General features: G+C 46.3%; 1 protein-coding gene across 3 annotated transcripts; it reads right to left on the bottom strand.

The window, feature by feature from the left end:
* Nucleotides 1-2,475: 2,475 nt before the first annotated feature.
* On the bottom strand, nt 2,476-16,914 carry LOC102006846 (peptidoglycan recognition protein 3). Of its 3 annotated transcripts, XM_005414605.2 has the most exons (8): nt 16,569-16,914; nt 14,592-14,704; nt 11,397-11,598; nt 9,987-10,105; nt 8,949-9,101; nt 7,515-7,713; nt 5,146-5,264; nt 2,476-4,494 (listed from the first exon to the last, which is right to left on the bottom strand). In XM_005414605.2, the coding sequence occupies exons 2-8, from the start codon at nt 14,644-14,646 to the stop codon at nt 4,316-4,318; spliced, it is 1,026 nt and encodes a 341-aa protein (XP_005414662.1). In that variant the 5' UTR covers nt 14,647-14,704; nt 16,569-16,914; the 3' UTR covers nt 2,476-4,315. The 3 variants fall into 3 exon arrangements, with proteins under 3 accessions (XP_005414662.1, XP_013365430.1, XP_013365431.1); XM_013509976.1 differs by lacking the exon at nt 14,592-14,704; XM_013509977.1 differs by lacking the exons at nt 14,592-14,704; nt 16,569-16,914 and adding an exon at nt 13,160-13,221.
* Nucleotides 16,915-17,288: the final 374 nt, after the last annotated feature.

The raw sequence follows: 17,288 nt of genomic DNA, 5'->3' as shown, positions 1-17,288 counted from the left end.
GGTCCCAGCCACACCTCTCAGAAGCACCAAATCCACCCACCGCTCCTCCCACCTAATAACCCATCCTCTTCAGAGTTCACATCTATTGAACGCTCAGCAGAACCTGATGGGCCAGAAACACACCTGGTCATGCTCTTCCTGGCTGTAAGTTTCTGGAAACCACACACCTTCCAAGAGCCACCCCATCCTTGGCTTCCTGCCCCTCTCCTCTTGCTCCCCCAGCCCAAGAAGCTCCAGGGCAGGGTGCAGATGTAATCATCAGGGGCAGAATGAGTAGAGCTGACCTATGCAAGTCCATGGGGCAAGGCAGAGACAAAGACAGACACTAGTTAAAAAAAAAAACAACCCTAAGGCATGGGAAAAAAAAGTCCAGGAAGCAAAGAAGAGTGTGGGAAGCAGGGGTAGAGGGTGAACAGAGCCTCAGAGGAAATGTCACCACATGGGCCATTGGGAGGGCACAGCCTTGGGGAACTCAGCCATGTAATTTCCAAAGCTGCAACCAGCACAGAGAGATCACAAAGGTTCGAGGGTGGCGGGGCACACTGGTGCTGAAGAACACATCTTCCTCCAGATCTCACCACTGATATGGAAGCCACTAGAGGGTGGAGGTGATGAATGGCTTGGAATGAAGAAGGAATGAACCTGTGAGATTCCTGTGAGGAATCTGAGGAGTCACAGCAGTGGGCTGGGTTCACTGCAGCCTGAAAATGCTGGCAAGCCTCCCACACCAGCTGAGGGAACACTGCCACCCTTCCCTGCGGAACTCACCCGCCTTTCATTCCACAGACACATATGTGGCCCCAACAGCATGCCTGGCCCTGCCCAAGGCCTTAGAGAAAAAACCAGCTGGGAGCACCCAAGGAGGCTAGGGTCTGAAGAAAAGAGGGGAAGGCAGAGACAAGCCACCATGAGGCCTGAGCAAAGTCATTTCTGGTTTAGAGAAGCAGGGAGCATACCAGAAGAGCTGGCCTCTGAAAAGTGTCTTAGAAAACAGGTAAAAAAAAAAAAAAAAGAAAAAAAAAAAAAAGAAAACAGGTAAAATAGTGGAGATCCATATAGGGGGTAGGGAGGGCGTAGGAGAAAGCATCCCGATAGAAAGCCCAGGAGGGCGCCTTCTTTGGAAAATAGGCCGGAGAAGCCCCACGTGGCATTACTTTTCTCTGCTGGAAAGGAAAGGCCATTGCTTGACTTCCACACGTAGGCTGAGCCGAGCCTCAGTCACAATTCCTCCTGCTTTCTTAACTCACTGTGTGAACTGCCCCCTTGGGCACGATCTTCTGTAAGCTGGGGGCTTTAACCAGCTGAGTACACATTATTCTAGAAACAAAGAAAACTCTGGAGTCTTTTTCTCCCAGCTTATAACTGTAAAATACAAGTCAAGGGAATGGTCTCACTCTGACAGTCCCAGAGTCCTGGAGGAGCTATGACCTCCCTTTCATGGCTGCCTCAGATCTGCACACCTGAGTCAGGTTCCTCCTGCTCCTCCCAAGGTTTGGGCTCAGCTGGCGTCCAGTTCCCCAGGCATCCCCCTTCGTGCCCACAAAGGTACGTGGTTCCTGCCAGAGCCAAAGAGGAGTAATAGACAGCAATAACCACAACAAGGCTGGCAATATAACCTAGGGTATGTCAGCTAACTTCAGTGGAATGCAGGCTGCATGTTGAGCATGAATTCTAAGATCCTTGCACATATTCATTCGTAGAATCCTCACAGCACTCCTCTGAGGGGTGTTAGCAAAACCCCCACTGTAAATGAGTAGAGGGGAGCGAGGAAGAATTTTGCAGTCAAAGGACATAGAAAATGGGCTGCTTTAAAAGCATCTACTAGCTGAGTGCTCTGATTTTACTTAGATTGTATATTTAAGATTAGTAAAAGTATCTTAGAAAAAACAGTAACTCAGATTATGAAAAATTACAGAGGTATGTGTGTGTGTGTGTGTGTTACTGGAAAGTGAACAAGCCTGCCCTTTTCCTGTGTCTCTTTTCCTCAAACGGGAAGTCGTCTCACTGACCTATGTCCCCATCCTTATTTTTTATTTGCTATTTTGAGACAGGGTCTTGCTAAATTGCCCAAACTAGGCTCAAAATTGCAATTCTCCTGTGTGAACTTTTTATACTTGTGGAAAACAGGAGCGTAAATGACCTCTAGAAATCCTCTCCCTCTGATAGTTCAGGGGGGCCTGAGTTTTTCCATGGGCTGCCTCAGAGCTCTATACCTGTGTCAAGAACGACAGAATACTGTGGTTTTGAGGAGGCCTCTATGTGTGTTTGTGGAGATAGGAGGTCTAGACCCTCTCCAGAGCAAGCTTACTGCAAGATCTGGGTTGGGGTAGGGCAATGAGTTCCTGAGGCCTGGAAATGGTGTTTCAATCAAGGAAAGAAACCCTCTCCTTTGGAGGGTTATAAGGAATCCCGAATTATCAAACGATTCTCAATCTTTTTTGTGCTGCTTGAAAAGAATAGCTCAGACTAAGTTACAAAAGTCAAATTTATTTCTTCGTTTTAGAGGCTGAGAAATGTAAGGCAGAGAGGCCCACAGTGGAGAAGGCTGTCCTTGCTGTGCCACCCCATAGCAGAATACAGGAGGGTGAGAAAGCACGTGCATGCCAGAGTGCACAGGAGAGGGAGAGAGAGAATGCAGGAGAGGGTCGGACTCGTTGTTCAACAACTCCACCCTCACAACAGTAGCATTAATGCACTACTCATCTTTCAGAAGCCCTGCTTCTCAATGCCGCTGCAGGTAGGGATGAGATTTCTAGCACATGCCTTTTGGGGGACTCGGTCAAACCATAGCACACAGCTTTTTCGTGAGACCGTTTCTGAACATCTCACATCTACCCCTTAGACCACCTCTGCGAGAGGGGCTGTTAAGCTCACCATGCTGAGGATCTCTCCCCAGAACGTGTGCTCAGCTCCTACCCCACAGGGAGGGCTGGGTGGGCCAAGTGTCCCAGGCAGCATTCCTCTGGATGTGTAAATCAGGAAGAGGTGTCAAGCCTGTCTGAATCAGTTTGATGCTATAGACAAACCGTCCCTTCCCTTTTTATCGCCTGGAACTCCTTAGGGAAAATGCCAAGTGGGGAGAGTCAATCCAGTGAGACCTCAGGGAGCCTTGGTGAAGCACAAAGAGCTGTGTACATGTGAGGTTATTAACGTCTAACTTGTATGAGATGGGTACACACTGTCACAGCAAAAACACAGTGCAAATAAGAAAGGAAAGAAATATCTGGGGGAGCCCATGTTTCTGGCTCCTTATGATTCCTCTCTTCTCTCTTTCCCTTTTTCTCAGATCAAGCTCAGTGAAAACAGAAACCAGATTCTTTGCCTCTATTGAACAGCAGTGCCGTCTGACCCCTATTTAAGAGGATAGGCCTGTTCTCTGGGCAAGAGGGTCCTGGGAATCAAGGCTCTGGGTCCTGGCACTACTCAATACCCACTGAAGTCTGGCCAGGCACAGGTAGGCAGCAGGCACCGGGAAGCTTGTGAGGACACTGCCCTGAGCTGGCCCTAGTGAGTGGTGCATGCAGTACCTGCCTCAGCATACTGTGCAGAGTCAGGGACACAGGACCCTGAAAACACAGCACCCACAACAGGAAAGCTACCAGAACCAGCTCTGAGCCGCAGATTGGGAGGAAATAGCACTGTCCAAAAGGGCTTCCCAAAGAGGAGAGGATGGAGCAAACTGGCTGAGTGAGTAAGGGCCAGGGTTAATCCATTCATTTACTCATCCATTTTTTCAACAAACATCTAAGAAAACTTACTAAATTCCATACACTGCTCAGGAACTGAGGACAAGGAGATAAATAAAAACCAGCTACTCCCTGGAGAAACTTCCAGTCCAGGAGACAACAGACATGTGTGTAAACCATTGCAGGCTTTAAATAAAATTAGCATACAAATCTGTACAAGTCGCTGTATGAGCAGAGAAGAAGGGTGGGCACCTGGCCTGGGTGATGGGCGAGGACTGAGGGCTGCCAGCCAGACCACAGGGGAAGGGGCACCAGGTAAAAAGGCAGACAGAAAGGGAAAGACAAGCATGACAGGAACCAGCCTGTCATCTCACCTGGCCGAGCAGCTGGTGCTCAGGAAAGTGAAGAGAAAAGAGGTTGGGCTCAGACACAGAGGGCTGTGGATGTCTCCCTGCGGGGACCCGGGGATGCTGGAGGATGTTAACAGGAAAGGACATTCTCATCCCAGCCTGGGGAAAGGGAACAAGGTGGGGTTGGCAGAGGAGGGGGACATGGATGTTGAGGCAAAGTGGGAGGTGAGGACAGAGACCTATTGGGAAGAGCAGCCCCAGAAGTGGGAGAGCCTGCCCTCAGTTTCTGAAGTGAGGCCACGTCTTGATGATGTTGTACAAAGCCTGTCCAGGGGACAGGGTGTTGACCACATCACTATGGCCCAGCAGCAGGTAGTTGGGGTCCAGATACCCCTTGACCACAGCACACTGGATCAGGTCCTGGGCTGCCTTCAGAGCAACTGCATTTGGAGGCTTTTCTGAAAAACACATTTACTCTGTCATTCATTAAGGCCTCAAGGTTATTTGTTTAAGGGAGTGACAAGCACCTAGATTCCATCTCCCACCTCCCTCACCACACTCCGTACCACCATCACCCCAACCAATGCATTTACATGAACTGTGGCAATCAGGCACAAAAAGAAGACAAGGCTACTGTCTTCCCCCACCCTCCTGTTCAAGATTTCTTTCAGAAAGTCAAACTCAGCTCTGGAATAAAACTCCAGCAGGTCACACCACTTCTCAGTAGGTGCAGTGCACATACACCCCACCGAACCCTCCACCACTGTGCCACAGCGGGCAGAGTGTACCCCAGATTGTTGCCAAGGAAGCACACACATTTGTCAGCTGACCCATCAAATATCGAAGGTTTCAGAAGATATTTTTCTCTTTTGCCCCATGCTTGCCTTGGATGTGGATCTAAACTGAGATGTGGTTGGGATTGGGAACGGTGAATTAGGGATAAATGTTTTGTCTGAGAGGGTCTTCAAGGGACAGGCATCCTCTATGGCCAGTCTACTTTAAAGCTAAACTGTTCTACCAGCAGTGCCAGGCACCCCAATGCTTATGCTTCCTATGTATTCCTCATAATATTCATTGCCCAGACCCCTCTGCCGATGCTCACCCCTTACCTACGAAGTTGCCCATGAAGGCAATTCCCAGAGCGATATCGTTGTATCCGTAGGTGTGAGACCCTTGGCTATACCAGCCAAGCCCTTCATACACTCCACCATCCTCACCTACCAGGAAGCTGGGATCGGACAAAGGAAAATGAAAAAGTCACTTTAGGAAGATTTTTTTCTTTCATTCCTTCAGTCATTAATTCCTTCTTTTATCCATGTATCACATATTGACTGGATGTCTCTTACGTGCCAACAACCAAAATATAATCCACTGCAATGTGGTGTTTGCCTCCACCATGCCACTGAATCTGACCCTTCCAAGTGACCGGTAATCCTCTTGGCAAACAGAGGACATTTATCTTACTTCCGGGAAACACAGGCCCTGTTGACCACACTCATCCTGAAATGTTTTTCCCCAGGCTTTCACAGGCCGATATCCTCCCAGTTCTCTCTACTCCACTTCTCTCCATCAGGCCCCCGCCACCCATCTTGCTGTCCTCAAAAGCTGTGATGTTATGTTCTTAAGGACACTGCTCTTCCTCCTTGGACACCGGTGTAGCCCCATCTCTCCTTTCCCTCGACATACTAACCCTGGACAATCATCCACACCCATGGTTTCAATTAGAACCTATAAAAGCGGACATATCCTAACAAACCCATCATCTTCTGCAGTTTTCCCAGCCAGAAAATTGGGCATCATCCTGAATGCCTCCCTCTCCTTCTCCCAGCCCCATCTAACCACTAATCATGGCTTGGCAACTGTGCATCCTACACAGCTTTTAAATTTCCCCACCTCTCTTAACCAATTTCCACTACCCTGCCCTGGGTCACTGATTACTGCAATAACTCCTTGCCCAAGGTTTTGCCTCCTTCTGTTCCTTTTGGAAAATAGTACCCAAAATGATTTTTCTAACATACAAATTCTGTCACAGAGCTTCAAACAGTCTCCAGGTACCTTCCAAATAAAGTCAGTCTTCAGGATCAGATACAAGAGGCTGTGATGCGACTCCCTTAGGTCTCTCTGGCTTACTTTCTACCATTTTTCTCTTGGAAACTTATTTTTGTTTGAGTTAAGCTGATTTCATCCTTCTGGAAAAGTGCTCTGTCCAGCCCCCAGCCTCTACAATATGCTGTTCCCCTTTATCTGGACCATTCTTCCTTCTCCTTTGCTCAGCTGATTCCCACTGCTTATCCATGTGCCAACACGGATATCCCTCCCTTTGGCACTCTTCTCTGATACCAATCATCCTCCAAAGTCTTAAGGAGAGGCTCATTCTATGGATATCATGTTCTGTCCGTCACAGGGCCTAGCATTTTGCATATAATTACTTTTTATCATTTCTCTCACCTCTACAGGCAAAAGAAAGATAGAGATATTAGAGAGTTAGAAAATAGTGAGTGAGTGGTTGCTTTGTCCTTGTCAGAGTCCACGTCAAGGCTAGAGACTGTACATGACGTGGCTGAGGAGGGAGAGATTCCCCAACAAGTTTTAAAGTCAAGGGACGGGGATCAAGTCTCTTGATGACTGAATGATAAAGGAAAGCAAATGTTGCCTCAGGTTCTGGCGTTTGTCATTTGGAATTTCCAAATGTGAAAGCCATCCTCTATAATCCATGTTAAGTAACTTATCGAGGTAAACAAAACCTCTGCCACATGCTTCAGGGTCTCACCTATTGGCAAAGCCTTCTCTTAAAACAGGAATCAGTCAGCCAGCCAGAATAGCACATTTGCAGAAACAAGCTGACCAAGACTGTAAAATTCATTGTGAGTATGTCTCTGAGTACCTGAAATTTACCATATTCCATCCCTAAACTCTTCTACGAAATATCAAAGGCACTTCTCAAGTAGCTTTTTTTTTCCCATTAAAGTGGTTCTTTATTATATACTTGCCTTGAAAGGAACCAAAAGAAAATGTTTTCATTTCATTCCCTGTTTTTAAATAAAGAATATATTGCTGGCCCTAAGTAGAGATGAGACAAAAGAGGCGTAAGAAGGTTAAAAGCTTCTCCCACTATAAATGGCATCAATAGCAGAGGAGCAGCAGGATTCTAACATCAGAGAGGGCAAGTCTGGGCTGGGGTCAGACCTAGATGAGGAGAGCAGGGCCTTCACCTTTGACTGGTCACAAGGGGCTACATAAAAAGATACCTTTCTTCGGTGACCTTCCCTAAAGTTATCCAGTCTTGCTTTGTCACTGCTGCTTCTAATGCCTTCTTTTCAGAGTCTTCCCAAGAACATACCCCTGAGGGATAATCAACCCTAGCCATTTTCAGTCAAGAAAAAAAGATGATGCCTTACATAAAGCACCTAGCACAGATCAAGAGCTTATTTAGATTCTGCCCCCAAGCCTTCCTTTCCACAGCCCTCATCTTACTTACTGATATCCGATGTCACAAAAATCTCGTTTGTCCATGTGGAAGGACTGTATACCTCTGACGCAAAGCAGGCAGTCCATGGATACATTGCAGCCTATCCCCGCAGTGTGAATAATGATGGCATATTTGGCTGGGAGGTCCATTTGAGGGCAGTGTGTCTCTCTGGCTTCCCAAGCAGATCGTGGGATGATGTTGGGGCAAGCTGAGATGCAGTGAAAAACCAAGGAAATGAGAATTTGCCTTCAGACTTGGTGAGCAGTCACAGAAACACAGGCTGGGTTGTGCCTCAGTCTCTCCCCAGCATCCAGCACTCAGTGACACTTCCTAATGAGCTTGACTGTAGGGGTCTGGAAAGTCCAGGTGAAATTGTCTAGGTCAGGTCACTGGGGCCACAGGACAGGTTCTGATAACTATAGAAACCAGTGTATAAGTAGAATGGACTGTAGGCCAGGCAGCGTTGTAGTCATTTTCTTCAAAAGACAAGAATTCCCGCATGTTTGCATATGCATTACAAATATATGTGTATTAGGGAAGAGGACTAGTATGAAAAGATTAGCTCTCTCTCTGAACTGATCACATGTGTATGAAAATAATTTGGAATCTATAAAATATTCTACAAATATTAGAGTTATCATTATTGAAGACTTTACCAGCCTAAAGGCAAGAATAACTTTATTTAGAAAAATACTGAGTCCCAGAAAAGGCCTGCCCTAGCACAAATATTTAAACTACCTACAGTGCTTATTAATTTTATTGGTTGCTTGTTACTTGTTATCTTCAAGACATTGCATCATTTTTATTGCTCAGCTTCTTGGAATATTCACTATGACATCAACATAACCTATGAATTCAAGTTTTTCTCAGTGCTGTGGCCATTTGCATGTTGGCTGGGTTTTGCAATGGAAAGAGTGTGTGTGTGCATGTGTCCAAATACAGTATGGTCACACAAACATGTAAATTTAATCACACAAATATGTAAATATGTTTATTTCACTCCACTCCCATGCATCATTTTTTTCCATAGTTTGTGCCACCTAACATCATATATATCACTTGTTGGTTCACTCACTGTCTGACTTTCCTCACTGAGGCATGAACTCCCTGAAAGTGGGTGTTTTGCCTGCTTTGTTCACAGGCGTCCGTTTAGTATCTTGATGAATACATGCTACTCAGTCAATATTTATTGACTGAAAACCTGTGCACAAGTGTGCATACACACACATGTGCACACAAATTTGCATTAAAAATGAGTCTATGGAAATATTCTAGTGGGATGGAGAGGAGATCAGGGGAATGCCTTCTCAGAATATCCTGGATCCAAAAGGTATGAAATGCATAAGAAGTTCTTGATAAAAGAAGCCCACAAGAACCCAACAGGAAAGAGCACTCCCAGATATGGTTATGCGAGGATAGGTAGGAGGGTGCGGTGGGTCTTACCTTTACTGGGTATCACTGGATGTTGAGAACTTAAGCAGATTTCTTGTTTCAAGAGATGTGGCTGAATATACCTGGGTGACAGGTGACCACTCTGAATGGCATAGAAGATCAGGCCCTCCGCAGCTGATAAGGCAGCTGGGCTGGGACTGCTGCCTTAAAGAGGATGACAGGGAATACAGAAGTGTCAGTAAGGAACTCCAGCCTGGACTAGACTTTGCAGGGAGGACAAATGCCCATCTTATGACTGACAGTGGGCAGAAAGAGGAGAAACTGGTCCAAACACCAGGATAGACGGTCTAAGATACAAGATCTACCTGGACAGAGTTTTTGACTGCAAAACATAGGTTTTATTTATCAATTCCAGCTCCAGATGGAAAGGCCAGGAGAAGGAGACCCACCTGATCAAGTCAAGTATGCTCCAGCACAGGAAAAATGTGACAGTTTTTACCCAGTAGCTGTCATGATCAGGCATGTGATAGTCCTTTCATATCCATTAGCTTATATACTTCTCACAGAAAACTTCTAAGATAAATGCTACTACTAGCCCGGATTATCAACCAAGGATACTTGCAGGCATCAGTTAGTTGTCTATTAGCACTCAACTCCATCGTTGTTCTGTGCAATTTTCCATTACTCAGTGACCCAGAAGCCTACAAACTACATCTCCCAGAATTCCTTGCCTTCCAGAGGCTGGTTAGGGTCTACCAGTAAAAGACATTGGAAGAAGAGATAAGCCATGCTTTTCTGTCTCTGAGAGCCGGAGTATGGATAGTAGACAAGGTCAGGCTCTAGAAGTGTTGGCAGTAACTGAGCTCCAGCATGGTGGCTTCAGCAATATTATAGAAGCACAGACCAGGGAAGAGGAAGAAGACGAGAAATCCATGTCATAGAATCCAGTGAAGAAAGAACTTCAAAAGGAGGATGATTATTAGACAAGACGAGTATTATGTAGGCTGAAAAGATAAGAGTGTGAGACTAGGGGGTGGAGGAAGAATGCAGACCATGCTCTGGCTAGGGCGTCACAGAAATGGCCATTACCTATCTTACTGCCAAAGAAGGCGATACCCAGGGAGATATTGTTGTAGCCTGGAGCGTGCAGGCCTTGGACATCCCAGCCGACACCTTCATACACCCTGCCATCAGCCCCAACCAGGAAGCTGCCAAGAAAGGAAATTTGGGTAAAATGATAAATCTGCATAACAGAACACTTCACACTGATCCTCAAAAGGGAAACAGGGTTCTAGGAGTTTGTAAATAAGCACTCTGCTTCAATAACATAACAATGGGGGATAAGCAGAATAACCAACTTTAAATCTCCAAGAGACATAGGACTTAGAGGTAAGAGTTTGGAATCACTTGAAAATATGTGGCTGAACTAGGCGGTGCTGCAGTCACACCAGAGGGCAGAGGAGGTAGTAGTGGCAGGGGCAGCAGATAGCTGTAGTTAACACAGTCAATACAGCATCCACAGAGGAAAGGCCAGGAAGCCCTACCATTGTGGGGATTATCCTTCGCAAAATAAGTACTGAGAAGTCATTTTAAAATTCTGGGGGGTGGGGCTGAGGATTTATCTCAGCAGCACAGTTCCTGCCTGGCAAGTGCAAGGTCATGAGTTCGATTCCTGGTACTGGAAGAAAAACAAAAACAGAAACAAGACAAAGAAATTCTGGGGGGCTCAATTTCTCTGTCTCTGTTTCTCTTTCCCTTTCTCTTTCTCTGTCTCTCTGCTGTCTCAGAAAGGCTCTGAGCTTCCAGTGTAATTTTCAGAGTAGATACTCAATGCACAATGCAAAATGCTTTTGCGCCCCAAGTTTGTTTGAGAATGGTGCTCTGCTCCTCAGCATCCCGCTTCCTGCACCTTCCCTTATGATCCCTGATCTCCCTCTCAAGATGACCTTCAAGGTAACAAATAGGAGATGGCTTCACAGGGTACAGGCTGTGTGGGTGGGGAAGGAGACAAAGCTGAGTTAATAGGCATTCCCAAAACTGTTCTAGGTCTATGTTTCTTTGCAGTGTATCACTTAAAACAATTTCTTTAATTTCTCTATACTATGGCATCTTAACCTGTAAAATGAAGGCGGTAATATTTCTTCTGCCCATTCCCTGGAGTACCTGGAGGGCTTGTCTGGGTCATGTTTTTGAAGAACTTTATGCACTATGTCATCTAATGAGATCCCAGGGGTGACTGTAGCTAACCTTCCTTGATTCTTCTTAGAAGTTCCCGTAGCCAAGGACCACTGAAGTAAATGGCTCGGAGCTGTCTCTCCTAGTGATTTTTGGAGGATTGTAGATTTTGACTGATTACTTTTAAATATGTTGTGCTTTATGTATTATAAAAGCAACATAAATGAAGCCTCCAAGCGGGGAGAAGCAGAGAAGGTGAGGTGGGAAGTACCCTATGAAACGTAACTTTGGACGTGGGCTTCCGGTACCTGACCAATTTCTTACTTGAAGGCCAAGTCGCACCAGCCTTTGGTGTGGACAGAATGGGACTGTAAGCCCCGCAGCAGTTGGCTACAGGTGTTCTGCTCTTCGCACTCCATCCCCGCCAGCTGATCTGTGATGAGGTAGGGCACAGGTGGGCTCAGCAGAGCCCTGCAGGTGAGTGCTCTTGCCCCCCACTCCTTGCGGGAGACCATGGTGGGAGTACCTGCAGAGGACACAACAGGGTGCATGCAGTCAGCTGTACTCCCCAGGAAGGGGGCCCAAGAAGGAGGCCTGCACCACCCACAGCCTCCCCTTCTCATCTCTGTAGCCTGGCTTGTGTTCAATAATCACCGAGACAGACTGTGCTCGGCATACGAAGTCAAGTTGCCTTAATCCCCAGACACTCCCTCCTTGCGTTTTTCTAGAGGACAAACCCCACCCTTCCTCCCTTTATGGCTTCCTCCACCTCTCTCTTTCTCTTCAGAGAGCATCCTCAGCTGACACCCCATACGCAGCCCCTGAAGCACATCAGCATGACTGAAGATCTTCATCCTGGTCTTGGACCCTGGGTCTCTGCCTCTCTCTTGCTCTTGTGAACACTCTACTCAGAATGGTGACTCTCCAGAGGAAGGCCTGCTAGTTTCCTCGTGATGGTTGCAATTCCCTAAGCGTGTGATATAAGTCTCTGTCAGATGAAAATTCTCCCGGGGTAGAGCTGTGAAGTCCTCACATAGGACTGCAGGCCTACAGGGGACTCCCTTTCTCTCTCATCTTGAGACTCCCTAGCGCCCTATGAGGAATAGGGTGCTTCCGCTCATACCGGGAGCTAAGAAGTGAAGCATGTGTCCAATTTCACTGGGTTTTCTCTCCTCTTCCTTTACCTGGGCTTTCTTTTCTTTTCCTGTCCTTGGCAAAGGAGCACAACTTTACCTAAAACTCAGGGAAATCCCTAGAAATTGCTGGCAGATGAGCCTCATGGAATTCTACTCCATCCACTCAGTAGCAGCCTGGACAAAATCAAGTCCTGAAAAACCCCACCCTAACCCTAATGCAATATCCAAGCCTCTTCACTATTGCAACCCTTGTGGATGAGCTGGGAGAGGCTAATAAACAAGTCCAGAAGTTTCTCCGAGATGCCTCTGGCTGGGGTTTCATTCCAGAATAACTGTGGGACATTCCCTGCAAAAGACATTGGTGCTCATACTTGAGAACTCTTGGCTAGTATGCTCAGAGGCATAAGCCAGATATCTCCCCACAGCGCACAGCCTTTCATCCTCCCAGGTCCCAGTACATCCTTAGGTTTGTTTTGGTACCAGGAACTGAACTCAGGACCTCACACTTGCCATGCAGGCACTGTGCCGCTGAGCTATAGCCCTGGCCCTCCCATACATCCTTAGGAAATAACACAGGAGAGCCACATACATCTCTGGCCTCAACCTGCCTCTGATCCCCACATGTGCCCTAAAGGGGACTTCAGCACCCTCCCCCAACCTTCCCTCCATCCCAGGAACTTGGCAGCCTCCCCTGGTATCTTATCTAAGAAGCACTGTCTTCCTTAACTCATTCCTACCAATTCCTACTGATAAACCAGGGTACCCCTCAGACTGCTACATACCAAGACAGACATTATTTTTACCTAACTCTTAATATGTATATTAAACATTTATTTGTGCCATGCAGGGTTCTTGAAACATGGAAATATATGGATCCTTGGTGCTGCCCTAAAGACATAGATATTCCAGACAGGCTTCATTGAGGATTAATCTTCAACTACTTGTTCTCACCTCCCAGAACTCCTGATTAGTTTCAGAAGCAGTGAAACCAAGAGCCATCTGCAGTAGTACCACTGTCCCCAATATCACCTCCCACAGGCTGCTCTGTGATGGCAAACTTCCTAAAAGACACTACCAGAATTGGACTAAGAACAACTTCATGAAATAAGCAAAGCAAAATAATTATGCCCTCTGCAAGTTTTAAGCTGTGATGTTAGATTCCCACCAGACTGACATCAGAGCTCGAGTTCATAACCACCACCCTCTGCAGATGCCCCACCCTCTTGTCAGGACCTGGGGGATGTCACTGCCTCAGTGAGGCCTGTTTCTCTGTCTATAAGACAAATTCACTGAAGGTCTCCACCATGGCTCAAGGATTCTGTTCCTCTTGGAAATGATGACCAAATCCATGACCCCAGCACTGAGGCTAAGTTGTGCTGGGCAGCTAGAGAGTGCTGAAGATAGAGCCCATCTTGTCAGGGGGAGGGCCCTGAGCTGCAAGGAGAAGCACAGGACAGGGGAGGAGGAGTGATAACTCCTAAGAAAATGGTTTGCAAATGAAACTCACAGGAACTTACAGTGAAAGAACATTCACCAGTCCAGAGCCACTGCCAAATGGGCAGGACAGGTACAGGGCAGGAACCAGGAGACTGGGGGATGGCCAGTCTCAATTCATTGCCTGGCTTGGATAGTTATTTCTCCTATCAGGTTCTCAATCCTCTGTCCATACAATGAAAGGTTAAACCATGTATTTCCTGGTATCTGAGTTTTTCCAACAATAACTTCACATAAGACCATTATGTCTAAGTAGGAAGGAGTGGAGAGAGATCTTTGCTACATTATCACTTCCAAACAGGAATTATTCATGTAAGACAATAGGAAAACATGCTCCACATTAAAGAATCACCTGACCCACTTCCATTTTAATTCAACAGCATCTATTTATTAGGCATTTACTACATATCTAATCATATGTATAAATCTATAAGAAACATTCTGATGTGGTAAAGAGTAGTATTATTCTTAAGAAATTTGCAAAGGTAAGCCCTAATGCCAGATTTAACCCCAGGATTGGGATAATAATAATAGTAAGATAATTGAATCATACCACAAATTACCAAGCACATATTGCTTGAGCAATGTATTGAACGCCTCACAATTGGTATCTAATTTAACCCTCACAAACAACTCTAAGAAGTGAGCAATATCATCTTCATCTCATGGAAGCAAATAAGACTCAAAAACACTAAATAACTTGTAAAAGATCATAGTACATATGAGGACAAGGATTAGAACAGAGGTCTGTCAGCTCCAGAACAGGGCTCCAAATTGCAAAGCTACATTATCCTTTAGCAAATGGAAAACACTGGGGAAATTTTTTCTTATTCAATTTAATGACAGTCACTCCCCAAAATCACTTTTGACCCAAGGACAGAGAACTTACCCCAGGCCTGAAGACTCACAGTAGAGAAGACAAGAAACCAGGGCAGCATCCTCATGGTGTTCCAGGACACCGACAGGGAGAGGGTGGATGCCAGCCCTGGGAGGGCAGTGACCCTGGAGAGACACTGGCAGTTATTACGACCATGCTTACTCTTAAAATCCAACACCCACCTGCTGCCCAGTATCTCTGCCTGCTCCCTCACCACACTGTGGCCTCCTGAGGGCCAGCACCTGGCTCATGTTTCTCAAATTCTTCTGCTCACTTCAATAAACCTAATCACATTAATGTCTCTTTCTAGCCACCCCTCTCCCTATCTATCTCCTGTTCCTCAGGGAGCTCCTAGTCCCCCAAGGAGCCCAGTTCCTGATCTTAGTTCTTCCAGGATAGATAATAACAATTTCTAAAACCCTTGAGTAACTGCTATGAATGAACCCTGGGAAATATTCTCATAGCTAGTGCTGCAATTTTACTTTTCATAGGATCCCAGTAAGACATGCATTCTGAATCCCACTGTTAAAAGAAGAACAGTGGGGCTGGGGATTTAGCTCAGCGGCAAAGGCACTTGCCTGGCAAGCGCAAGGTCGTGAGTTCGGTTCCTGGTACCGGAGAAAAACCAAAACCAAAAAAGAAGAACAGTGATGCTCCAAGTGAATGACTAATAGAGGCAGGCTTCGGCTCCATCCCTTGTACTATTAGGAAATAGGAGGTATTTAAAGTCATCTGAGTCAGTTCCTCACTCTGCAAAGATCCCTGACAGATACCCAGCTAATTTCTTCTTGAATGGGAATGAGGACAACAGTAGTTACCACTTACTGGTCCCATTTTCTGGTCCATGAATTTGCTTAGGACTCCACACACATTTCATTAAGTCTCCCAGTGACCAGTGAGACCCAGAATTACCTTCAGAAAACTGCAATTCGGACAATTTACGTCACTTGCCCAAAGTTGTCTAACTAGTAGGGGCAGAGCCTACGCCTAGTGCACAGGCATGCCTGACTCCAGAGCCTATGTCTGGAACTTCATAATCTGCCTGAGTTTTATCAGTGGAAATTCTCAGTATGGCCTCAGAGGTAAGACCACAGGATAGCTATGGTGTTCCTTAGCTCTTTCAGGCAAAAATAAATTGCTTACTCATGCTCAATAAATATGAAATATCAAGTATCTGAGCTGTCAACCAAAATATCAACTTTCCCTCCAACTGAAAGAATAGATAATCATTAACTTCCAAGGTTCTTATACAACAGTCAGAGTCTACAGGTAGAAAATTTTTGGAACCACAGATTAAGAATGAAGTATATGGAAGTTTCCTGGATCAGAATAAGCAACCTAAAGTGTTCAACCTAAAGCTTTCCTCTTTAGCTAAATGAGAGGTAAGGATTAACTTGACAATTTGTGTCCCCAAAAAGAAACTGGCCTTTTACAAAACTACCAGAAGCCACAGCCACAATCAGTAGGAGGTTTGGACTCAGGTCATTTAATCATTCTGTGCCTCCAACCATAAATGTCACCATCACAAACTACCCCAAGCTGTTCACATCACATACTTAAAGTTTCAAGGTTTGAGGCTGGCCCTGATTTGCCAGGGACAGGACTAATGATGTCTCCTCTCCTACTTTGAACTGCAGAGGTTGCAGATGCACTGGAGCCCTGGATCATACTGCTGTGCATTATTTATACTTAAATATAGCTGGACCCAAGTGATACATAACAGAAACGGAGTCAGCATTCTACAGAAAGGGAGGAAATTGTGTACAAGTAACCCTAGGACCTGCATATTGGCAAGACAGATCAAGGGATTTTAGTACCAAACTCATTTAGGAAAATGGAGAATTGAAAAAATTGCCTGATTTGAAGGAAGGCTTCAAGAGGGCAGATCAGGGGAACTTTCTCCACCATGTTCACATGATGGATCCCAGCCTCTTCTAAGAGAGGACTCAGTAAAAGGAACACTCACACTCACACTCACACTCGAAATACCTGTAGACCCTGTACTGTCCCGGCCCAGTAGGTCAGGGTGCAGTCCACTTGCCCCTCATTGGCTGGTTGCTCCTCCCTTCAGACTTGGCTTCCAGATTCTGCCCCTCCTCCAGCTTGTTCCGCTCCTCTTCCTCCTCTTCCTCTTTCTGCTCCTTCTCCTCCTCCTCCTTTTCTAGCCTTTGCTTTCCCTCACATTAAGAGGGAACTCACTCCTTGGGAAGGAAGCCCTTGGGCTCTGGCTTCCCAGAGAGAATAAGAACACCTCGGATCCCTAACAGAACACGGAGGACAAAGATCTGAGGCTGGGAGCTGACTATGTCCACGTCACTGAGAGGAGCTCGAGTGAAACCAGACTTGAGCTGAGAGCACCTGGGGACCCACCCCGTGAATAAGCCCAGGTCCCTCCTCCCTGGGAAAGGGCCTGATTGCCCAAGTCTCCAAGAGTGCCTTCCTCATCTCCAGCCCTCAGTAAGCCCTTCCAACATAGTGATCTCTGTAGGATCAGGAAGCTGTGTCCCTGTCATTTGGGAACTTCCAGTCCATGGAGGCAGAACTGCTCTAGGAATCTGAATGCTGAGGTTTGAGGTCACGCGTCAATTATTCTCCATCTAAGGGGGTCCACAGGGGAAGGATGGAGGGACAGATATAGAAAACTATGTTCCCAGGGATATCTCATAGTGTGTCATCACTAAACCTTCTGACCCTGCAGCCACCATGACT

This window comes from Chinchilla lanigera, unplaced genomic scaffold (assembly GCF_000276665.1).
Source record: "Chinchilla lanigera isolate Chin_1 unplaced genomic scaffold, ChiLan1.0 scaffold00191, whole genome shotgun sequence".
Classification (NCBI taxonomy): Eukaryota; Metazoa; Chordata; class Mammalia; order Rodentia; family Chinchillidae; genus Chinchilla; species Chinchilla lanigera.
This window is presented reverse-complemented; position numbering and strand designations above follow the sequence as displayed.

Coding starts and splice junctions, on each gene's coding strand:
- LOC102006846 (XM_005414605.2), bottom strand. CDS start 14,646: ATGAGGATGCTGCCCTGGTTTCTTGTCTTCTCTACTGTGAGTCTTCAG. Junction 7,714..8,948: donor TCCAGTGATACCCAGTAAAG/GTAAGACCCACC, acceptor ACTGCATCTCAG/CTTGCCCCAACATCATCCCA. Junction 4,495..5,145: donor CTTCATGGGCAACTTCGTAG/GTAAGGGGTGAG, acceptor TGTGTTTTTCAG/AAAAGCCTCCAAATGCAGTT.